Source organism: Arachis hypogaea, chromosome 4 (assembly GCF_003086295.3).
Source record: "Arachis hypogaea cultivar Tifrunner chromosome 4, arahy.Tifrunner.gnm2.J5K5, whole genome shotgun sequence".
In the NCBI taxonomy this organism is placed as follows: domain Eukaryota; kingdom Viridiplantae; phylum Streptophyta; class Magnoliopsida; order Fabales; family Fabaceae; genus Arachis; species Arachis hypogaea.
In genome coordinates, this window is record NC_092039.1 from 119,052,454 (window position 1) to 119,071,817 (window position 19,364).

The 19,364-nt window shown below is 32.0% G+C and overlaps 2 protein-coding genes across 2 annotated transcripts; both read left to right on the top strand.

Annotated features, from left to right (window-relative positions):
• The first annotated feature begins 5,793 nt into the window (after nucleotides 1-5,793).
• Nucleotides 5,794-13,091, top strand: LOC112795304 (pentatricopeptide repeat-containing protein At5g04780, mitochondrial). Its single transcript, XM_025837241.3, has 11 exons — nucleotides 5,794-6,354; nucleotides 6,449-6,514; nucleotides 6,677-6,799; nucleotides 7,147-7,245; nucleotides 7,406-7,478; nucleotides 7,932-8,020; nucleotides 8,320-8,403; nucleotides 8,488-8,547; nucleotides 8,656-8,841; nucleotides 9,862-12,324; nucleotides 12,862-13,091. Exons 1-10 carry the CDS (start codon nucleotides 6,262-6,264, stop codon nucleotides 12,139-12,141), a joined length of 3,153 nt encoding a protein of 1,050 aa, XP_025693026.1. The 5' UTR covers nucleotides 5,794-6,261; the 3' UTR covers nucleotides 12,142-12,324; nucleotides 12,862-13,091.
• Nucleotides 13,092-16,927: 3,836 nt separating this feature from the next.
• Nucleotides 16,928-19,202, top strand: LOC112797560 (CRIB domain-containing protein RIC4). Its single transcript, XM_025840567.3, has 3 exons — nucleotides 16,928-17,199; nucleotides 17,610-17,759; nucleotides 18,669-19,202. The coding sequence occupies exons 1-3, from the start codon at nucleotides 17,067-17,069 to the stop codon at nucleotides 19,007-19,009; spliced, it is 624 nt and encodes a 207-aa protein (XP_025696352.2). The 5' UTR covers nucleotides 16,928-17,066; the 3' UTR covers nucleotides 19,010-19,202.
• Nucleotides 19,203-19,364: the final 162 nt, after the last annotated feature.

Sequence of the window (19,364 nt, forward strand, 5' to 3'; positions counted from 1 at the left end):
CATTGAGTTTAAAATATTGGTAGCATAAAATTATTTATATAATCATTCGGTTATATCTATTTTCTTAAATAATCATTAGTCATTGTACTGATATAGTAATACAATATTAAATATATATATATACACTAAATCACTAACGATAAATTAAAATTAAATTATTTTTTATTCATAATTAATTTTATCACTGTAATTCGACAGTTATAATCTATAGTTTAGACACTAAATAAAAAAAATTAAAATTTTCATAATTCATAAACAAAAATTAGATACTAATATTATTGTGCATAATTTGACCGTCATACTTACAATTTGGCCATTATAACTTCTAATTCAAGAGATAAATTATATATATATATAATTTATTTTTAAAATATATTTTATATTTTAATACATATTTTACATCAATAACTATTTTAATATATATTTATTATAATTATTCAAAAAATAGCCAAAACAGACATTAGAACTCTCAAGTAGTGTTTGGTGGAGAGTGATAGAAAGACTAAGACTGAAAGACAGAGACTAAGAGACAGAGATTGAAATAAATCTCAATATTCTATTTGTTATAAAATGGGAGATAGAAATTAAAAAAAAATAAAACTCTAATTTAATTTGTACAAAGGATAAAATTGAAATTAATTAATTGAAATGAGGGTATTTTAGGTATAAAATGTTATTAAAGTTTCAGTCTCCATGTCTAAAAATTTTAGTTCTCTGTGTCCCTACTTTTTAGAGGTAATGAAATACTGGAATTTTGGAGATAGAGACAGAAATTTTAGTACCAATCTCTAAACCAATGAACATGATACTAGCCTCAGTCTCTCAATCTCTGTCTCAGTACCTCAAGACAAGCGCTACCTCAGTGCAACTGCAGTATGATATATACCTCATCTACATAGGGCTAATTTTTTTTATGATTCCCAATTGTGAGTTACGCTGGTTTATGGAGATTGAGGGTGATTTACACTATTGTGACGGCGTAACATTATGAAATTTGGGGGAATGAAATCGGACCGTCCGATTTCTTGCAAAGAGAAAGGAGTACAAATCGGACGGTCCGATTTGTGTGAGGAGGAGTGTACGTTGCATGTAATCGGATGAACCAATTTCTTGCTGGCTAAATATTTTAAATAAGATGGAACATTAATCGGACCCAGTGATTTGTTGCTGGCTAAATCAGATGGAACACTAATCGGACCCAGCGATTTGTGTTGCGTGAAAAATTTGAATTGGTAGCATGTGGTCAGACCGTCCGATTTAATTATTCATGCATACATAAACCAAAGAAATCACAGAACCCCCACTTCTTCTTCTTCTTCTTCAGCGTGAGTTTCTGCATTTAGGTGATGTTCTTCCGCTTCTCTCATTCTTTTTTGTTTCTGTAGAATAAATTATAATGAGATTGAGAGTATTTAAACACGTATAGTATTATGGATGATAGAATTGTATTAAAAATTTATTGTTATGGACATATTTTATTACAAACATATGAGGGAGTTCAATTTGTATGTGAAAATCCGTTAAATGTTGTTATTCCATTCATATTGTCATTGGAGGAATTAAAAGGTGTGATTTGTGAGAAGATAGATTCTCATAGATCTAGAAGAGTATCGTGTATTTTGTACAGGTATCCTTTACCTGTGTTTGGTGGGTTCGTTCAATTTCATACCAAATACGTGACAGATGAAGCGAGTATGCAGGAAATGTTTTCAATGTATATTGAGAATCGCCACCGAATATCATGCATCGAATTATATATTGAGTTCGAGTAATCTAAAGCGGACCGAAATATTAAATTGGAAGATTATAATAGTGATAGCGAGGAAGATTTTGAAAGTAATTTTGAGATCATTGGTCCAGGTGAAGATAAAGATGGAGCTGACGACACCATGAACGCAGATGTGGCAGAGGTTGCTAATGCACTAGCAAACTCGCTTCCGTTTCAAGAGCCTTCTTTCATGTGGTCGTTAGATTTGGAAGCCATGCAGGCATTAGAGTTTTCTCAATATATGAATGCAGGTATGTAATTTGTGACCATACCATTTGATTACTTTATTAATTAATAGTTCTTTATTATGAATTATATTTACTAGTTCTTTATGTAGATAGAATAGCGAATGTATAGACTGTTATAATCATATATGGTAGAGTGTATTTATGAATTGTTTATATGATAAATGATTTATTACTGTATACATAAAAACTGATTTATTACTTATACTGTATAAAAAGATTTTAATTGTTAAGATATATATTTAATTATTATTTATGAAAATATATATATTGCGGTGTGATTGTGGCAGAGCTTCCTGCTGTGGTGGATGGTGAATTCACGGTGGGAATGGAATTCAGTTCAAGAGAAGCAGTAATCAAGACAATGAAAGATTATACCATCTATAGAGGTGTAAACTATCGGGTTTATGAGTTAGAATCGACGACATTCTATGCTAAATGTACACAATATGGCGCAGGTTGTGATTGGCTGATCAGGGTTACAAAAATGCAGAAGAAGTACTCTTGGAAGATAAGAAGGTACAATGGTAGTCACATTTGCCCTAACTAAACTGTGCGAGTTACCCTACACAATGATCTATACAAGTGTGCGAGGCATGCCGAACTCCAACTAAACTGTATGATCCCAACAAAGTTACGGAGCAAAGGCTGAAATTTTCAGTGCACCGCTGCACCCGACTTATCTCCAAACGGAATAGTCCCAAATAACAACATTATGTGACACTTTACATACATCTGAATGTGAATATCATCAGTCAACACTATATGATCTTTCAAACCCCTAAACCACGTCAATTTTATAAAGCTTCCTCTACAGTTCGTCTTTCTCGGTGCAACCCCAAACTGGTGCAAGCACTCGACCTCCAATGCCTCAAAACTACTCATGGTCGGTCCTGTACCCGAAAAATCATTTGTCGGCAGACCGAGAATCATTGTCACATCCTCCAACGTCACCGCACACTCACTAACCAAAAAATAAAATGTGTGAGTCTCAGGCCGCCATCTCTCAATCAGAACATTAATCATTGCTGACTGACATTGGATGACTCCAATCTGGGAAACATAATAAAAATCAATCTCCCATAAGTGTCCCTCAACAATTTGGTTGTACGGATTGGACGGCTTTAAGTGATCACATATCAACATCCGTGAACCCTACAAGATCACATTTCCGTTATAAGTGCCAGTGTAATATAATTAAAGAGAAAGTTTGAGGAGCCAATGGAATATTTGTACAATGTGCACAATTGAGGTTTATGATTATTCTAAATAGTATGGGGGATATTCATTCTGTAACTCAATAATCCATTGTACACATTATACAAATAGTCCATTATCCCCTTAGCGAAACTCATAATTAAATTAACAATAATATAATTATCCTTACATATCCATTATAATTAACTACCAGCATAATTGCCTATCAAACATACATAATAAACATACATAATAAAACTGCCTAATTTATTGTCTAAATTATACTAAATTATGTTAAAGTCAATTATTGATAACCATAAATAATTTATTAAATTTATATTTTTTTATTTAACTTAAACTATCCTAAAATCATACTTCTATTTCTATTTCTAGTTCAATACGATTAAAACAAGAATATGTTAATTAAAATTTCATTCTAACAAATAATAATAATAATAATAATAATAATAATAATAATAATAATAATAATAATAATAATAATCTACAGATCTCATTCATTCATTCATTTGATTTTAAAACATATTAACAAATAATCATAAATATAAATCCAAATCAAATCAAAACCTAACATACATATTATTAAGGAATAAGTATTATTTTTGATCCTTAACGTTAAGGATCAGAATCGAAATCGTCCCTAATATAATTTTTTATTTAGAATCATCCTTAATGTTGTATTTCATTTTAAAATCGTCATTTTTAATAAAAATTTTTCTAAATGACAAAAATACCCTTTTTCCCACCATTTGATTCTTCTTGTTCTTCTTCCAGAAGAACAAATTCTCTTGTTCTTCTTCTTCTAGAAGAACATTCTTCTTCCATTAACAAAATTCAAATTTTCAAATTTTTAAATACAGTTAACAAAATCTAATTACAAGAATTAAAAATATCCAAATTCATCTTCAATTATAAAAATAAAAAATCTATAAATTTAATTACCAAGAAATCAAATACAAGAATAAGACAAAAAAATTAGGAAAAAACAAAAAATCCAAAATAAAAAAAGTAATAGCAATTTAGAAATAAGAACAAGAACGAAACCAACAATAAAAATTAGGGAATTAGAGATTATGATGAACAAATCCATTATTCAAATTCAGATTCAACAAATCAAATCCAGATTCAACAAATCAAGACACAACAACGATAAAATCAGAAAGCAACAAATCAAAATCAGATTAAAAGTAGAAGCAGAAGTAGACCCAGAAGATGCAGATGCGGAAGCACTCAAGTAGAAGTAGAAAACAGAAAACGAAGCAAAAGATGCAGAAGCAGAAGCACTCAAGCAGACCCAGAAGAAGTAAAAAACGAAGCAGAAACAAAGGCCTAAACAAGAAGCAGAAGCGGCGAGGCGGCGAGAACGCGGTGGTGAGGAGCAGTGGTGCAGAAGCAGAAGCTCTCTCCCTGGCTCGCGACGGCGACGGCGACGGCAGCTCCAAACTTCACCGGCACCGTCCCCTTCTCCCCCCTCTCCCTTTCCCCTTTTCCTCCCCCTGTGTCCTTTCCCCTCCCCCTCGTGTCTTTTCTTTTTTTTTTCAACTTTATATTTTTTTATTTAAAATAACGATTTATAAAAAATGGTAGTTTTGTCATTTAAGAAAAAAATTATTAGAAAGGACAATTTTAAAATGAAATGTAACATTAAGGACGATTCTAAATAAAAAATTACATCATGGATAGTTTCGATTCTGACCTTCAACGTTAGAGATCAAAACAATACTTATCCCTATTATTAACTAATCAACGGTACAGAGGCTTTATAAAGAGTAAAAACTAACTAACTCTACTTTAATCTCTATTTCTAACACCTCACAGTAACCATATCATACATACATACATGACTAATTTCTTCTTAGTGCTATTATAATATATATTGCTATTAAAATCTTTATTTTATCACTATTATTTTTACTAAATCAAAATATTAAAAAATAAAAACTTACATAATTAGAATGTCCAAGATAATTAACAACATGAAATTCAGGTAGATTTATTTCTTTGATTTTTCGTCTTCTTGGCATTGTCTTCCATTTTTTTAAGCTTTTAGTGGTCCAACAATGGTAAAAACTGAACACGATTGTAGGATTAAGGAACAAGTAGAGAGAGATATGAGAATGAAAGTGATAGCTGTTGGAAGGGGAGAGACACTCGAAATGAGTTACATAGAACGGAGCCAACGAGAAAAGTAGCTGCATACTCGTCACGTGTCAGCAATACGCAAATCGGATCTACCGATTAGTGTACCGTCCGATTACTAAAATCGGTCCATTCAATTTCAGTTCCTCCAATCGATTCGTCCGATTTGATTTCAGTAGCCATCACAGATCGATGATACACCCTAAACCTCCATAATCCTGCTATACATCATCAGTTCCTCCATATCAAAATTAAAAACTCTCTACATAGATGATAGGACAATGTCTCCTCTTGAAGCAATGGGAGTACGGGACCTTTTTATACAAGAACAATAATATTTTTAACAAATAACACAAAAAGTGCAAAAGTGGAAATCACAGCTGCCAGCCACCACAATGATATAATTCAACCGAATGGAATTTAATTGCACTATAGCAGTCTCCACCCATTAAAATGACATAAATACCCTCGCACTCTGATCCCATCATTACACACAACACAACTTTGCATCTTCGTGCAATATGGCTTGTGTCTCGGTTCCTTGCAAAAAAGCTAGTAAGCCAGAAATGAACCACCGTCGTCACTGTATATAAATGCGTAACGGAGTCAAAGCCGCGTTTGGATTCGGAGATCTTGGATCTTCGCCGGATCTCTCCCTCGCATTCTTACGCCGCACACATTTGCAACACAACTAGTAAAAACCGGAACGAATTAAATATCTAATCTAATCTCTCAGATCGGAATCTTAACCTTCAAAATCAATCCAAACGCGCCCTTACTAGATCCAACTTTCTCAGATCCCTCACTTTCCCGAGAAATTCCTCTCAGAATTTTCTAACCGCCACTGCTTCGTGCTCTTCTTCTTCCTTCGCAGTCGAGGTCACGGATCCAACAATGTCTCGGCGCTTCAGCTTCAGCAATCGAGCAACCGCTCTCGCTGTTCTCCTCTGCTTGTTCTTCTTCCACCTGTCACCGACCTTCGCTCAGGTTCAGCTCTCTCCGTTTTTATCTGGTTCTTTTGAATTTGCATGCATGAATCGCGCCTATAACGTCTTTGATTTTGTGTGTTTGTTTGTGATAGGATACTCTTGCTCAGAACGGGAAGGAGGATTCCGGTGGATCTGTGGATCTCGGTCGCCGCGGCAAAGTAAGCATCCATGAGTTTCTTTTTTTTCGCTAAACTCCATTACTTGATTGAATTTAGCGAGGAAAAAAGAAAAGAAAAAATCGGAAGCTAGCAACTATGAATGTAGTGCTTGTCTTTCCAATTGAATGTTTGTGACTTAGCTGTTGCGATTTTTGTGGACAGCTTTGGGAGAATGATGCTGTCGCTGATGCAAAGGATGCTGGCCGTGCGATTACCTTCGATGATGATGGTCTTGGAGTGTTTGATGCATTTTTCGCCAGTCTATCTATGATCATTGTCAGCGAGGTTAGTACAACGGCAACTGTTCATGCTCATGTTGTTCGTAGCTAGCAAGTTGGATTCATAGAGATGGAATGAAAGTTACTTAGCTACATTTTGTATTAGAAGATTGCTATAGGAAGCTGGAGAACTAGTGTGTTCAGTTGCAATTTTCATGTGATTTGTTGTACATTTCTGGTCAGTGAATTATAGGAGCTACCTGTATCTAGTGGGTTGTATAGGATATCAGTTTATTCAACTTTGTTCGCATTGTAGGTAGGAGGAACAATTTAGTTGTTATAAATGCTTTGTTAGACGTTGTATGTCTTACGGTTTGGATTATGTCTTTTAACTGAAGATTCTCTTGCTGCTAGATTGGAGATGAGACATTTATAATAGCAGCTCTTATGGCTATGCGCCATCCAAAGTCCATTGTGTTGTCTGGTGCGCTAACTGCCCTGGTTGTAATGACGGTAGGTGCAAACTTCAGCTACATTTTAGATTTTAATATCATGGAGTGCTTTGTGTATGGTATTGCTAATGTGGCTTCAGCTAGCTTAGAGCACTACTTTGAGCGCTCTAACATTTTATCATTGTTATTAGGATTTAAGTTATGGTGTGTGTGTCAATCAGGTACTCTCCACTGGACTTGGCAGGATTGTGCCAAATTTGATTTCGAGGAAGCATACAAATAGTGCTGCAACAGGTAAATTTTCTGTCTTAGATACTTGCTGCTGGCACTGCAATTTTTTATGTTGTAATTTGCAATTTCTGAATATTAGGTCATCGTGTATTCGTGTCTGTTTCATTGCTGTGTTTCATTTGTTGCATATTTAGTTATGTCTTTTGTTCATGGAGAGAAGGCTATTGTGTGATTAGGTTGTATGAGATGAAACCCATGAAAATTCTAGTAAATAGAAAGTTGGAAACTACTAACGTTACTAACATCACCAGAATTTAATGTGGTTTAACAAACCAAAATTATGAGTTACATAACCAATTGCATGTCTTTTTTATTGCCATGAATACTTTATTGAATTACTTGCTTAAAAAATTACATTCACATTCTCATTTTTACATATGCTCCAATATTTGTATACAAGTTAACGTGTTTGTGACATAAGATGATGGTGAGCCTATGTTTTTTTATCATGTGCAGTTCTATATGCTTTCTTTGGGTTGCGATTGCTGTATATTGCTTGGAGATCATCAGATTCAAAATCTTCACAGAAGAAAGAAATGGAAGAAGTATGTTTTTGACACTAGTAAAATGCTTTTTAAGTTATAGACCTGGAAAAACTGTTGCTCCAAGTGCCTAGTTTTGCACGAAATATTGTAGTTTTCCTGTTTTTCTTCCATCTGGTCACTTTGGAAGGAGCTGTATTGATTACCTGTAGGCATATTGATGCAGTCTCTTGTACAGTTGATGTATTTAAGTGTGTTATGGTTCAGTCGAAAATAAAAATTTAAAGGATAAAGCCCTGTATGGTTTAAATTTCTTTATCCTTTAAATTTTGGTAATTGCTAAGAATTTGTTTGTGTACTAGGTTGAAGAAAAGCTTGAAAGTGGACAAGGGAAAAGTTCATTTCGGCGGTTCTTTTCAAGATTCTGTACACCAATATTTCTGGAGGCAAGTGCAACTTTTGGATCACTTGCTTGATTAGAAGACAATATTCTCATCTCTAACTTTTTTTTCCATTTTTTTTTATGACAGTCATTCATTTTAACATTTCTTGCTGAGTGGGGTGATCGTAGCCAGATTGCAACAATTGCAGTAAGAAACTAGAATTTCTTCTTTTGTTCAATTTTTGTCTCTTGTATATTTTTGTACTATTTGTTGCACATGATTCTGATTTTTCACATTCTGAATTTGTTTGTGCAGCTGGCAACTCACAAAAATGCAGTGGGAGTAGCAATGGGGGCAACAATAGGGCACACCATCTGCACTTCACTGGCAGTGGTGGGAGGAAGCATGCTGGCTTCTAAGATCTCCCAACGCACGGTAGCCATGGTCGGTGGCTTTCTCTTCCTCGGCTTTTCCCTGTCTTCATACTTCTACCCTCCGCTATGATTAACAACTGTAGATTAATTGTCATTCTTAATAGTTTCTAGTTTTCCCCTGAAATCAGTGAAATGTTTTCCCACCTCTTTTGACATAACGTCGAAGTGATTACCCTTGTTATAGTATTCTATTGTACTTAGCTGTAAGGAAAGCTCTATACGAAGTGAAACAGGAGATTTTGTATGTCAATTCTTTTTTGTAAAATATTTTGTTTTAATATCATAAAATTTGTTGGTTCGCATATCATAATTGGTCCACTGTTGTGAATTAATCTTGGTTTAATGGGTTTGTCAGATTGACGTATATTGTAAATATTATGTGAACATAAATCGGCTAGAAACTTGCCCAAAAAAAAAAAAAAATCGGCTAGAAACTGCTGTGTATAATAGGTTCCCAAGTTGTATAGGGTATGGACCAACTTCATCTCAACGGTGTTATGATGAGTTAATGACGTAGTACTGCCTAGCAATGGGCGTAGACTTAATTGTATCTACATCTCTATTTACGCAAAATTTAACCAAGAACAGTTTTTTTTTTTTTTGGTGTGAAGAGTTATTTTGAACGTCAGTTTGTTTTAATTATACGATAATTCATAACAAAATGATGCAAATGCTTATCCAAGATTCCAATTAGTAGTATTAGGCTATAACATCTAAAAGAAATATATACTGACCCATGCATGTAGAAAAGATGAATTAATAAAGCATTATCTTCTTTTTACCCCTTTCCACACATAAATCAAAATCATATCAGATTAGTAATATATGTACAACAATCTTGAATAACTGCAAAATGAAGTTGTTGTATTCAGTTATGATAAAATCTATACAGAAATAAGTGCATGCAATAAACTATCTACATAACCAATGTAAGATTTGATTCTTGAATTATAGATGGATCGGGGTCATTAGTTTTCCATCTTTAGCAACATGCCTACATTCATGTAAACTACACAAAAGATCTCTAGAATATTGTAACCTTAAACTCTAATGACCCAAATTCTTTTGTAGTACAACGCTTATGTAGAATGATATTATATGCATGGGTTATCGTTCTTGGAAATACCATGTCTCTCAAATTTCAGTGACCAATTTTCTCAATGCCACCACCCCAATTCACACCCCTTGGCGCTATTCATGCTCAAAACTACTTCACTCCACCATATCCTATGCCCCAAAATCGGCATCACGGAAACCCATAGGTGCTTTTCATGCAAGCTTCATCAAGAATGGTACCCTTCAAACTATAAACTTGGTTAACCATCTTCTGACCCTCTATGTTAAACACAACAAATTGGACTATGCCCAGAAGCTGTTCGATGAAATTCCCCACAGAGACACTCACACTTGGACCATCCTTATATCTGGTTTTGCTAGAACTGGCTCCTCAGTGGCGGCCTTTGACCTTTTCAGGGAAATGCAGGAAAAGGATGCTTCCCCGAATCACTATACATTGTCTAGTGTATCCAAGTGTTGCTCAGCGGAGAACAATCTCTCACTGGGTAAGGAGATTCATGGTTGGATTCTGAGGAATGGGGTTGATGGTGATGTTGTGCTGAAGAATTCTATCCTTGATCTTTACTTGAAGTGCAAGGCTTTTGGATATGCAGAGAGGTTCTTCAATTTGATGAATGAGAGGGATGTTGTGTCATGGAATATAATGATTGGCGCATATCTGCGAGTGGGAGACGCAGAGAAGTCTCTTGAGATGTTCAATAACTTGCCTTACAAGGATGTGGTCAGTTGGAATACAATCATAGATGGGCTAATGCAATGTGGTTATGAAACATGCGCATTGGAGCAGCTCTATTGTATGGTGGAACATGGGACGGAGTTCACTGCAGCCACACTATCCATATCACTTATTTTGACTTCTTCATTGTCACTTTTGGAGATTGGAAAACAACTTCATGGGCAGGCCTTAAAATATGGTTTTAATTGTAATGGCTTTGTGCGGAGTTCACTTGTAGAAATGTATTGCAAGTGTGGGAGAATGGATAAGGCATCTATAGTTCTCAGAGATATACCTCTGAATTCTCTGAGAATAGGGAATGCTGGAACTGAGGAGTCAAATTCAGAAATGATTTCATGGAGTTCGATGGTTTCTGGTTACGTTTGGAATGGCAAGTATGAAGATGCTTTAAAATCTTTCAAGTCAATGGTCCGGGAACTGGTTGTAGTGGAAATTCGGACCGTCACAACCATTATTTCAGCTTGTGCCAGCGCTGGAATCTTGGAATTCGGTCAGCAGACACATGCTTACATTCAGAAAATTGGGCACAGAATTGATGCTTATGTTGGTTCATCCTTAATTGACATGTATTCTAAATCCGGTAGCTTGGATGATTCCTGGAAGATTTTCAGACAAATCTTAGAACCGAATGTTGTCTTATGGACTTCAATGATATCTGGCTGTGCGCTACACAGTCAGGGGAGACAGGCAATTAGTCTTTTTGATGAAATGTTGAAAGAGGGTATTTTACCAAATGAGGTTACATTTTTAGGGGTTTTAAATGCATGCAGCCATGTAGGGCTGCTTGAAGAAGGCTATAAGTACTTTAGAATGATGAAAGATATTTATCACTACAATCTTGGAGTTGAACATTGCACTTCCATGGTTGATCTTTATGGTCGAGCAGGTCGCTTAATCGAGGCAAAGAACTTCATCTTTGAAAATGGCATCTCCCACTTGACTTCTGTATGGAAATCCCTTTTATCGTCATGCCGGCTTCACAAAAATTTTGAGATGGGGAAAAGGGTTTCTGAGATCCTACTTCAACTTGCACCATCTGATCCAGGAGCCTATGTTCTGCTATCAAATATGTGTTCTTCGAATCATCGATGGGACGAGGCAGCTAAGCTAAGGAGTTTAATGCATCAAAGAGGTGTCAAGAAGCAGCCAGGTCAATCTTGGATTCAGCTAAGGGATCAGATCCACACCTTTGTCATGGGAGATAGGTCTCATCCACAAGACAAAGAGATATATTCATATCTTGACAATTTAATTGGAAGGTTGAAGGAAATCGGCTATTCCCTTGATGTCAATCTTGTCATGCAGGATGTAGAAGAAGAACAAGGGGAAGTACTTATTGGTCATCATAGTGAAAAACTTGCAGTTGTCTTTGGCATCATTAACACTGCTCCTAAGATGCCGATTCGAATTATGAAGAACCTCCGCATTTGTACCGATTGCCATAAGTTCGTCAAGTATGCTTCTCAGCTTCTAGAACGAGAAATAATCGTCAGAGACATTCATAGGTTCCATCATTTTAGGCATGGCCATTGCTCTTGTGGAGATTATTGGTGACAATTGACAAAAGCCAAAATTATATTATACATAATTACCTAGTCTATATAGAATATTTCTGAAACCACTCTTCATTCTTTAGCATGTAAATCTTCACTCACCAGACACCAGTCCATCCGAGCCTTGTAGGCTGTAGCAGTAGCAAAAATTGACAGCAAATTCTTGTTCTAGTACTGGTTTCAGGTTAGTTTCAATTTGTGGTTTATATCTTCTATTCTATTCTGTTTTAATTTATTAAAGTACATTTTAGGCTGACCAATAATTTCAATCTAGATATCGTTTGTGATCTAGAAAGCACGGATACTTTTCTGAATTGTCGAGTCTGCATGTCACGCACATTACAAACACTCTAAAACATGTCTTATGCGTCCAACTATGTCTTGATAAAAAATCAAAATATAAGGTGGCCAAATTTTCGACTCATGACAAATTAACAATCACATCCTTTGTAATGGCAGTATGATATGATGTCTTCTCTAAGCAATTTCTAATAATAAAAAAATAGTGACAAAAATTAACAGAACTCTTCTTCACTTACCCTTCCAACAATCCATTCTGGTTTGATACGACACATATCTTAATTATGGTTTATAAAAATCACAACCAAGAACCAACCCCTCATAAGCATCTTGACTCAAAGTAAAAAATCCTGTGATGTCTCATATTTCTGCATACTATATTCCAGAACAGTGCTCACCTAACCATTTTGATGCTTTGCAGAAGGTTATGATCATATACGCCAAAGAAAACTCTGGCAAAGTTCTTTGTTTATAAGCATTCTGGCACCAGGTCCTGTATCTTCAAATTTTTAACAATAAGAAAAATCTTACAACACTATTGTATTGCATTGTTTCAGAACAGGGTGGTGGAAGGTATAAAAGAGGAAAACAATTGTTAAATTCGGCATGACTGAATGGAAAGCAATTGAAAATGTTGTACTAAGCATTTTTTGAAATTTCTTCCGTGGAGAGTAAAATTAGTGATTTCACCTTTATATACAAGAGCAAATTGAAAAAGAAAGACCATATTCACTCTTACATTAATAAATTACGTCGTCATAATCACAATTTATTAAATAAGGTGCATATAATGTTAATTTATATCATTTTTTATTTTATTTTAGAGAGGAATCTCTCTTAGAAGAGTTTTTCCCTATTTAATTTTGGAATGTAAAGAAATAGATAATTTCTTTGCTAATTTATGTAGTTAAAGAGAGGCTATGGCCATGTCAAAAAAAGACAACTTGATCTTGTATTATTAGTTAAGATGTTATGGTCTCTGAAAAATAAGATATATTTTTTTTGTATTCTACGGTATTTTTATGTTTGGCAAGTAAAGGACTAATTTGTCGCAAACTTGACCTCCTTTTAAGGGTTTGTCGTTGGCCAATAAATTACTTTATGCGCACACAAGGAATTATTCAAACCCCGACACTTATTTAAGTAGACCAATGAGCTAACTACTAAACCAATTTAATTTGGTTTGAAAAAAATAAGACACGTATTAAGAATCATTTGATGCTTCTAGTCCTGCTCTCTATTGGAATAGTTGATTCTCATGGTTTAATCTACACCCAATATTTAGTTCTTTATCGTTTTTACACCAATCATGCATAGGCTAGGTGAACAATATTGTTAGTTAGGATAAAGACAAAAGATTATGCCATTTATTATTTTGAGTGTTTTATTAACATTAAGGAACAGTTGCTATCCATATACCATGATATTAATATATTATGAGTATGTATTTGTTAGACTTGTAAATTTATAATTAAAGGAAATAATAATGGTTTGGGAGAGTGCTTTAAAAATTGGAGCAAGGTGCCGAATTTATAATGTAAAATGATGATGAAACCATTTAGGATGGAAACATTGCAAAATGCTAGTTTATGATAGAATTAGTTTAATTTTGTAATAGAAATCATTTGTTTAATAAAATACAATAAAAATAAGAGTAAAGTATCGTTTTTGTCTCTAAAGTTTGAGGTAAATTTTAAAGTTGTCCATAACGTTTAAATCATCCTATTTAAATTTCTAACGTTTTAAAATCATCGCAATATTGTCCTGCCGTTAGATCTCTGTTAACAGAATTAATAGTGTGACAAAATTGAGACGATTTTAAAACGCTAAGAACTTAAATAGGACGAAAACATTGGGAACGAAAATAAAACATTACTTTTTAAAAAAATTACTAAATCAAGTAAAATGAAAGTAAATTTTAACCGAATGAATTGCATTACGAATTCAAGATTTTTACTTATCATAAAATACTTTTAGAATGATTAGTAGATAAACTTTTGAAAAAAGAAAAAATAACTAGGATACATATATAATAAAGTATAAATTATAACTTTTTGTCTTTAATATATTGAACTTCTTTAATATTTAATTTAAATAAATTTTATTTTAACTTTGAAATAAATTTTAATTTTATCTTTCAATAATAATAATAATAATTTCTTTTTGATACATAGTTATTCAATTATTTTTTTATCACATCTAATAAATTACTCTTAATCACATTGCTTTCATTCTAAGTAAATTTATTTTTTTAAAATTTTACTCTTAAAGATTTTTACACTCATCATAAAATATTTGTAGAATGATTAGCACATAAATTTGTAAAAAATAAAAAAAAATGATACATATACAATAAAGTATAAATTCTATTTTTTTTCTCTAATATACCAAATTTCTTTAATATTTAATTTACTTAAATCTTATTTTTAATTTTAAATAAATTTTAATTTTATCCTTCAATAATATCAATCTTTTATAATTATTCAATTATTTTTTTAGTTACATCTAAATAAATGATTCCTAATCACGTTACTTTCATTCTAAATAATTTTTTTTTAATTCTTAATCATATTACTTTCATTATAAGTAAATTTGTTTTTGACTAAGAGCATAACTAAAAAATAAATTGAATAATTATTTATTGTAAAAAAAACTGAAATTATTGAAGCAAAAAAATTAAAATTTATTTAAAAGTTAGAAATAAGGTTTAATTAAAATTATTTAGTGTTTAATTTAATTAAAATTCTACTAGTCATTCTACATGTATTTTATGACGAGTAAAAAATTTTAAATTCGTAATGCAATTCATTCCGTTAAAATTTACTTTCATTTTACTTGATTTGGTAATTTTTTTAAAAAGTAATGTTTCATTTTTATTCCCAATCGTCTTATTTAAGTTCATAATATTTTAAAATCGTTTCAATTTTGTTCCACCATCTATTCTGTTAATAGAGATCTAACGACAGGACAACATTGAAATAATTTTAAACATTAAAAAATTAAATTAGACAATTTAAATGTTAAGGACAATTTTAAGATTTATCCTAAACGTTTAGGACAAAAATAATATTTTATTCTAAAAATAATTTTTTACGTGTTCAATTTTTATTGGTAGGATACATTAAGTGATGACATACTTATAGATAGATCATAAATTTTAAATTCTAATTTTTACATTATGAATTTAAACTCTAAAATTAATTAATATTGGCTAATTAAAAGTTAGTTCTCTGTTCTTTCTCAATCACTATTATCATCTAACATTTTGTTTCATTAAGCTTTAATCTTGAGAATCTAATAATGTAAATTGATAAATTCCTATGATGAGTTCAATGCTTTTCAGTCTTCACTTTTTTTTTTTTTTTTTAGAAAAGAAAGAAAGAAAGAAAGAGTAAGAACATAAAAGTATGTAAACTTTATTAACATGCTAAGCTTCTGTTAATCAGCATACATCAGATTTAGTAAGTGAAATTAGATAACTTAACCTTCTGCCTTCAACAAACGCATTTTCTATTCCTACAATCAATGATGCCTTTTCTTCTTTGGATTCAAGAAATATCAGATTTTGGTCTCAATCTCCATGAGGTGGTGGAGGAGATTCATTCCAAATAGGTCGCTTCACTTCCACTACTTCCACTTCGAGTCCAAAACAAGTAAACAAAACAACAAATATTTCAAAAAAGTAAAAGGAAAAAAAAAAAGAAACACTAAACGTATACTATAATATAGACCTACTAAATAAAACATAAAAATGAAACATTTTAAAAAGAAAAGAAAAGAAAATTGTTGATGAATTATTGTAGAAGACAGGTAAGTGAAAGAAAAGTAGTATGTGATCTCATCCTCGTTCTTAGTAATTGGTTTTGTTTAGCCACTCACTACTCAACCAATTTTTTTTTCCAATGTGAAATGATGTCAAATTCGTTAGAGACACATAAAGTGAAATTGATAGATTTTGATATTATGATATAATAATAGAGAAATTTGTAGGACCAGTAATTTTTTATATTTTTTTGTCGTTATTTAATTAGCACAAATACTAAATTGTCTTTAATAAATAAATTTTATTAATTTATATATGTAAATTATATTAATTTATATGTACAAATTTTAATAAATATAAATATAAATTATATATTTTTGTGTATAAAATTTCTATAAATATAAATATAAATTATTATTAATTAAATACTGACAAAAAAATAATAATATAATATTTACTGATTGTGCAACATTACTACTAATAATATATAGTAATAGTACATTGCAATTTTTGTAGCTAAACACCTCAAACATACATACCCCTTAACTATATGTTATTATATGTGAGTGTATATGTCCCTTTCACCTACCAAACGGACATTAAATTATATTAATTAAATATATTTTATTTATCTATGTAGCTAGCTTGACTTTCCATACGTAATAATAATAACATGCTTCATAACAAATTCAATTTAAGGGTAAGGAAAATGAGTGCTTCTTGATTATGTTATGTGTAGCATATGATTATGATTAATATATAATAACATTTAGCAACAACTTTTGCTATAGCCTATGATGACTATATATTATACTTGTCAAATCTTAGTTCATGATACTTGCATCTTTGTTTGCTCATAGAAAATGAGACAAAGAATGGAGAGGCTTGTGATTCTTCCCTTCTCTGCTGGTTGTATCTCTGAGGCTAGTGTTGCTGTTGGTCTTCCACAACCGAGAAGATCAAAATCACTTTCCAATACTTCAATTGATGCAATAAGTCTCTCTCTCATTATTTCTTATTATCTTTCATAATTTTCTTATTTTTGTGATGAGTTGTAAAAACAACAGAATTCGAATGTGTTAATTTGTGTTTTTATTTTTAGTATTTTTTATTTTTAGAATTTTATAGAAAATAAAAAAATAAGAAGTAAAAATACTGTTTTTCTTTTTTCTTTGCAAATTCTTAAAAACAAAAAAATAATAATAAAAACACAAACTAAATGTACACTTAATTATTGGTTGTCTATGTTTATGTGTTGATCATGCTTTGTGGCATGATATAATAAGATCTCCATTCTCTGAGTTTTGAGTACTTAATGAATGAGTTTATAATATGTAATTATATTTCAAATGCTTCATTTGTATCTGATTTTTTTTTTCTTTTTGTTAATTATGTGATAAGTTTAGAAGGATCTAAAGGTCCTGAAGATTCAGATGCTTCCACGGGTGAAAACCTGAAGAACCCTATGAGATTACTTGACAATGTTCCCAAGCCTAACATATCCACCGGCTTCAATAGGTTGGTCAAGGGTTTCAAGAACATCTCTCAACTATTTGGTGAGTGTAGTTGTGTTAGGATTACATGTTTTTTAGGTTCAAACTAAAAATATTTTTAAGAAAATATTACTTACCACTTGTCTTAATATTTTTGATATTGAATATAAATAAATGATTTTCACATGAGTACTTGAAATTTTGATTTTTCTAAGATTCTTAAAAACTAATCTGTGATTCAATCCGTAGAGTTAGAAATTTAAAATTAAATGAGATATAATAAAATAAAAGGACAAATCGATTCATAACTTTTTGGTCTGCAGACATTTAAGTCACCGAGGATTTAAAAATACATTTAAGTCTTCGACTTTTTCAAACTCTGAACATATCAATTCCTGAGTCTAATTTGTTCAATTTTAAAACTCTCTCACGTGTGGATCCATATTAACCGGTACAAACTACAAAAGGAATCATATTTGATTTTTTTATTGAGTCTGGTAGAATCAAGTGAAGATGAGGGATCAATATGTCTAAATTTTGACCTAAATGTATTTTCAAATCCTCCATGACTTAAATGTCTGCCGATTAAAAGGTTAATGATCTATTTATCATTTTCTCATATATTTATATATACAATATATTTTTTAAAATAATTTTGTGTATTTTATTATTTTGACCCATTTTTCTATTTTTGACTGATTTAATGACAACCAATTTTTGTCCAAACTTGTAAACTGAATTAATTTAGTAGTTGGTTTCAAATAACCTGATCAAACCGACCGTTCAGTCCAATTTCCAAAACTATAGATTTTATTGTTTTAAAAAATTTATTTACCCCCCTAATTCCTAACCGAATAATCATTTTTCTAATTAAAAAAATAATTTAGGAGGATAAATCATTACTTTCGCCATAATTTCTATAAACAAATTAAGCATGAAGCATAATTATGATGTGGTTTAATTATTTTATAGTGGAGAAAGATGATGATGAGGAGGATGATTTTGAAGAACTAGACATGGACATGGAAATAGGGTGCCCAACAGATGTACAACATGTTACACACATTGGTTTGGATGGAATCACAACAACAACAACAATAATAGCACCAACAAATGCACCACCATCATCTTCATCTTCTTCTTCTTCTGTTGACTCCATTAAAGGATGGGATCATCTAATACCCCATGAGCTTCTCACCCTCTCTGCTCATCAATCTTTGCTACAACAATTTGATGAGGTTCCTAGTTTGGACCCTAAACTTGAGCCTCCATCATGTTCTCCAATGAAGCCTTCTTCTTCTTCTTCTAATTAATCAAACTTTGCATTTCATGTATATGATACATGAAGAAATAGATCCTTGCTATTATATATATGCAAGCAAGATTTGATTGTTGTGGAAATATATATATATTTTATAGTGAGTTGCATTTACTATTATGTTGGTCATGATTGTATTTGTATGTAAATGCATAAACCAAGGTGATATATATGTCTCAGTTTGTAAACTATTCCTAGCACATATTTAATTCCTATAATTTTTTTTAGGAAGATTTTAGGATAAGTCTAATGGAAAGAGTAGGACTTTACCAAATTCATAAGAACTAATTGGGATTAACCATTTAACTATAGATGCATGTTATAAATACTATGCTACTCTTTGCTCATCA

Excerpts from the sequence above, each read along its gene's own strand:
- LOC112795304 (XM_025837241.3), top strand. The coding sequence starts at position 6,262 with ATGTCTCGGCGCTTCAGCTTCAGCAATCGAGCAACCGCTCTCGCTGTT. Across the intron at positions 6,800-7,146 it reads CTATGATCATTGTCAGCGAG|ATTGGAGATGAGACATTTAT; the intron begins GTTAGTACAACG and ends TCTTGCTGCTAG. Across the intron at positions 8,548-8,655 it reads GCCAGATTGCAACAATTGCA|CTGGCAACTCACAAAAATGC; the intron begins GTAAGAAACTAG and ends TTGTTTGTGCAG.
- LOC112797560 (XM_025840567.3), top strand. The coding sequence starts at position 17,067 with ATGAGACAAAGAATGGAGAGGCTTGTGATTCTTCCCTTCTCTGCTGGT. Across the intron at positions 17,200-17,609 it reads TACTTCAATTGATGCAATAA|AAGGATCTAAAGGTCCTGAA; the intron begins GTCTCTCTCTCA and ends TGATAAGTTTAG. Across the intron at positions 17,760-18,668 it reads GAACATCTCTCAACTATTTG|TGGAGAAAGATGATGATGAG; the intron begins GTGAGTGTAGTT and ends ATTATTTTATAG.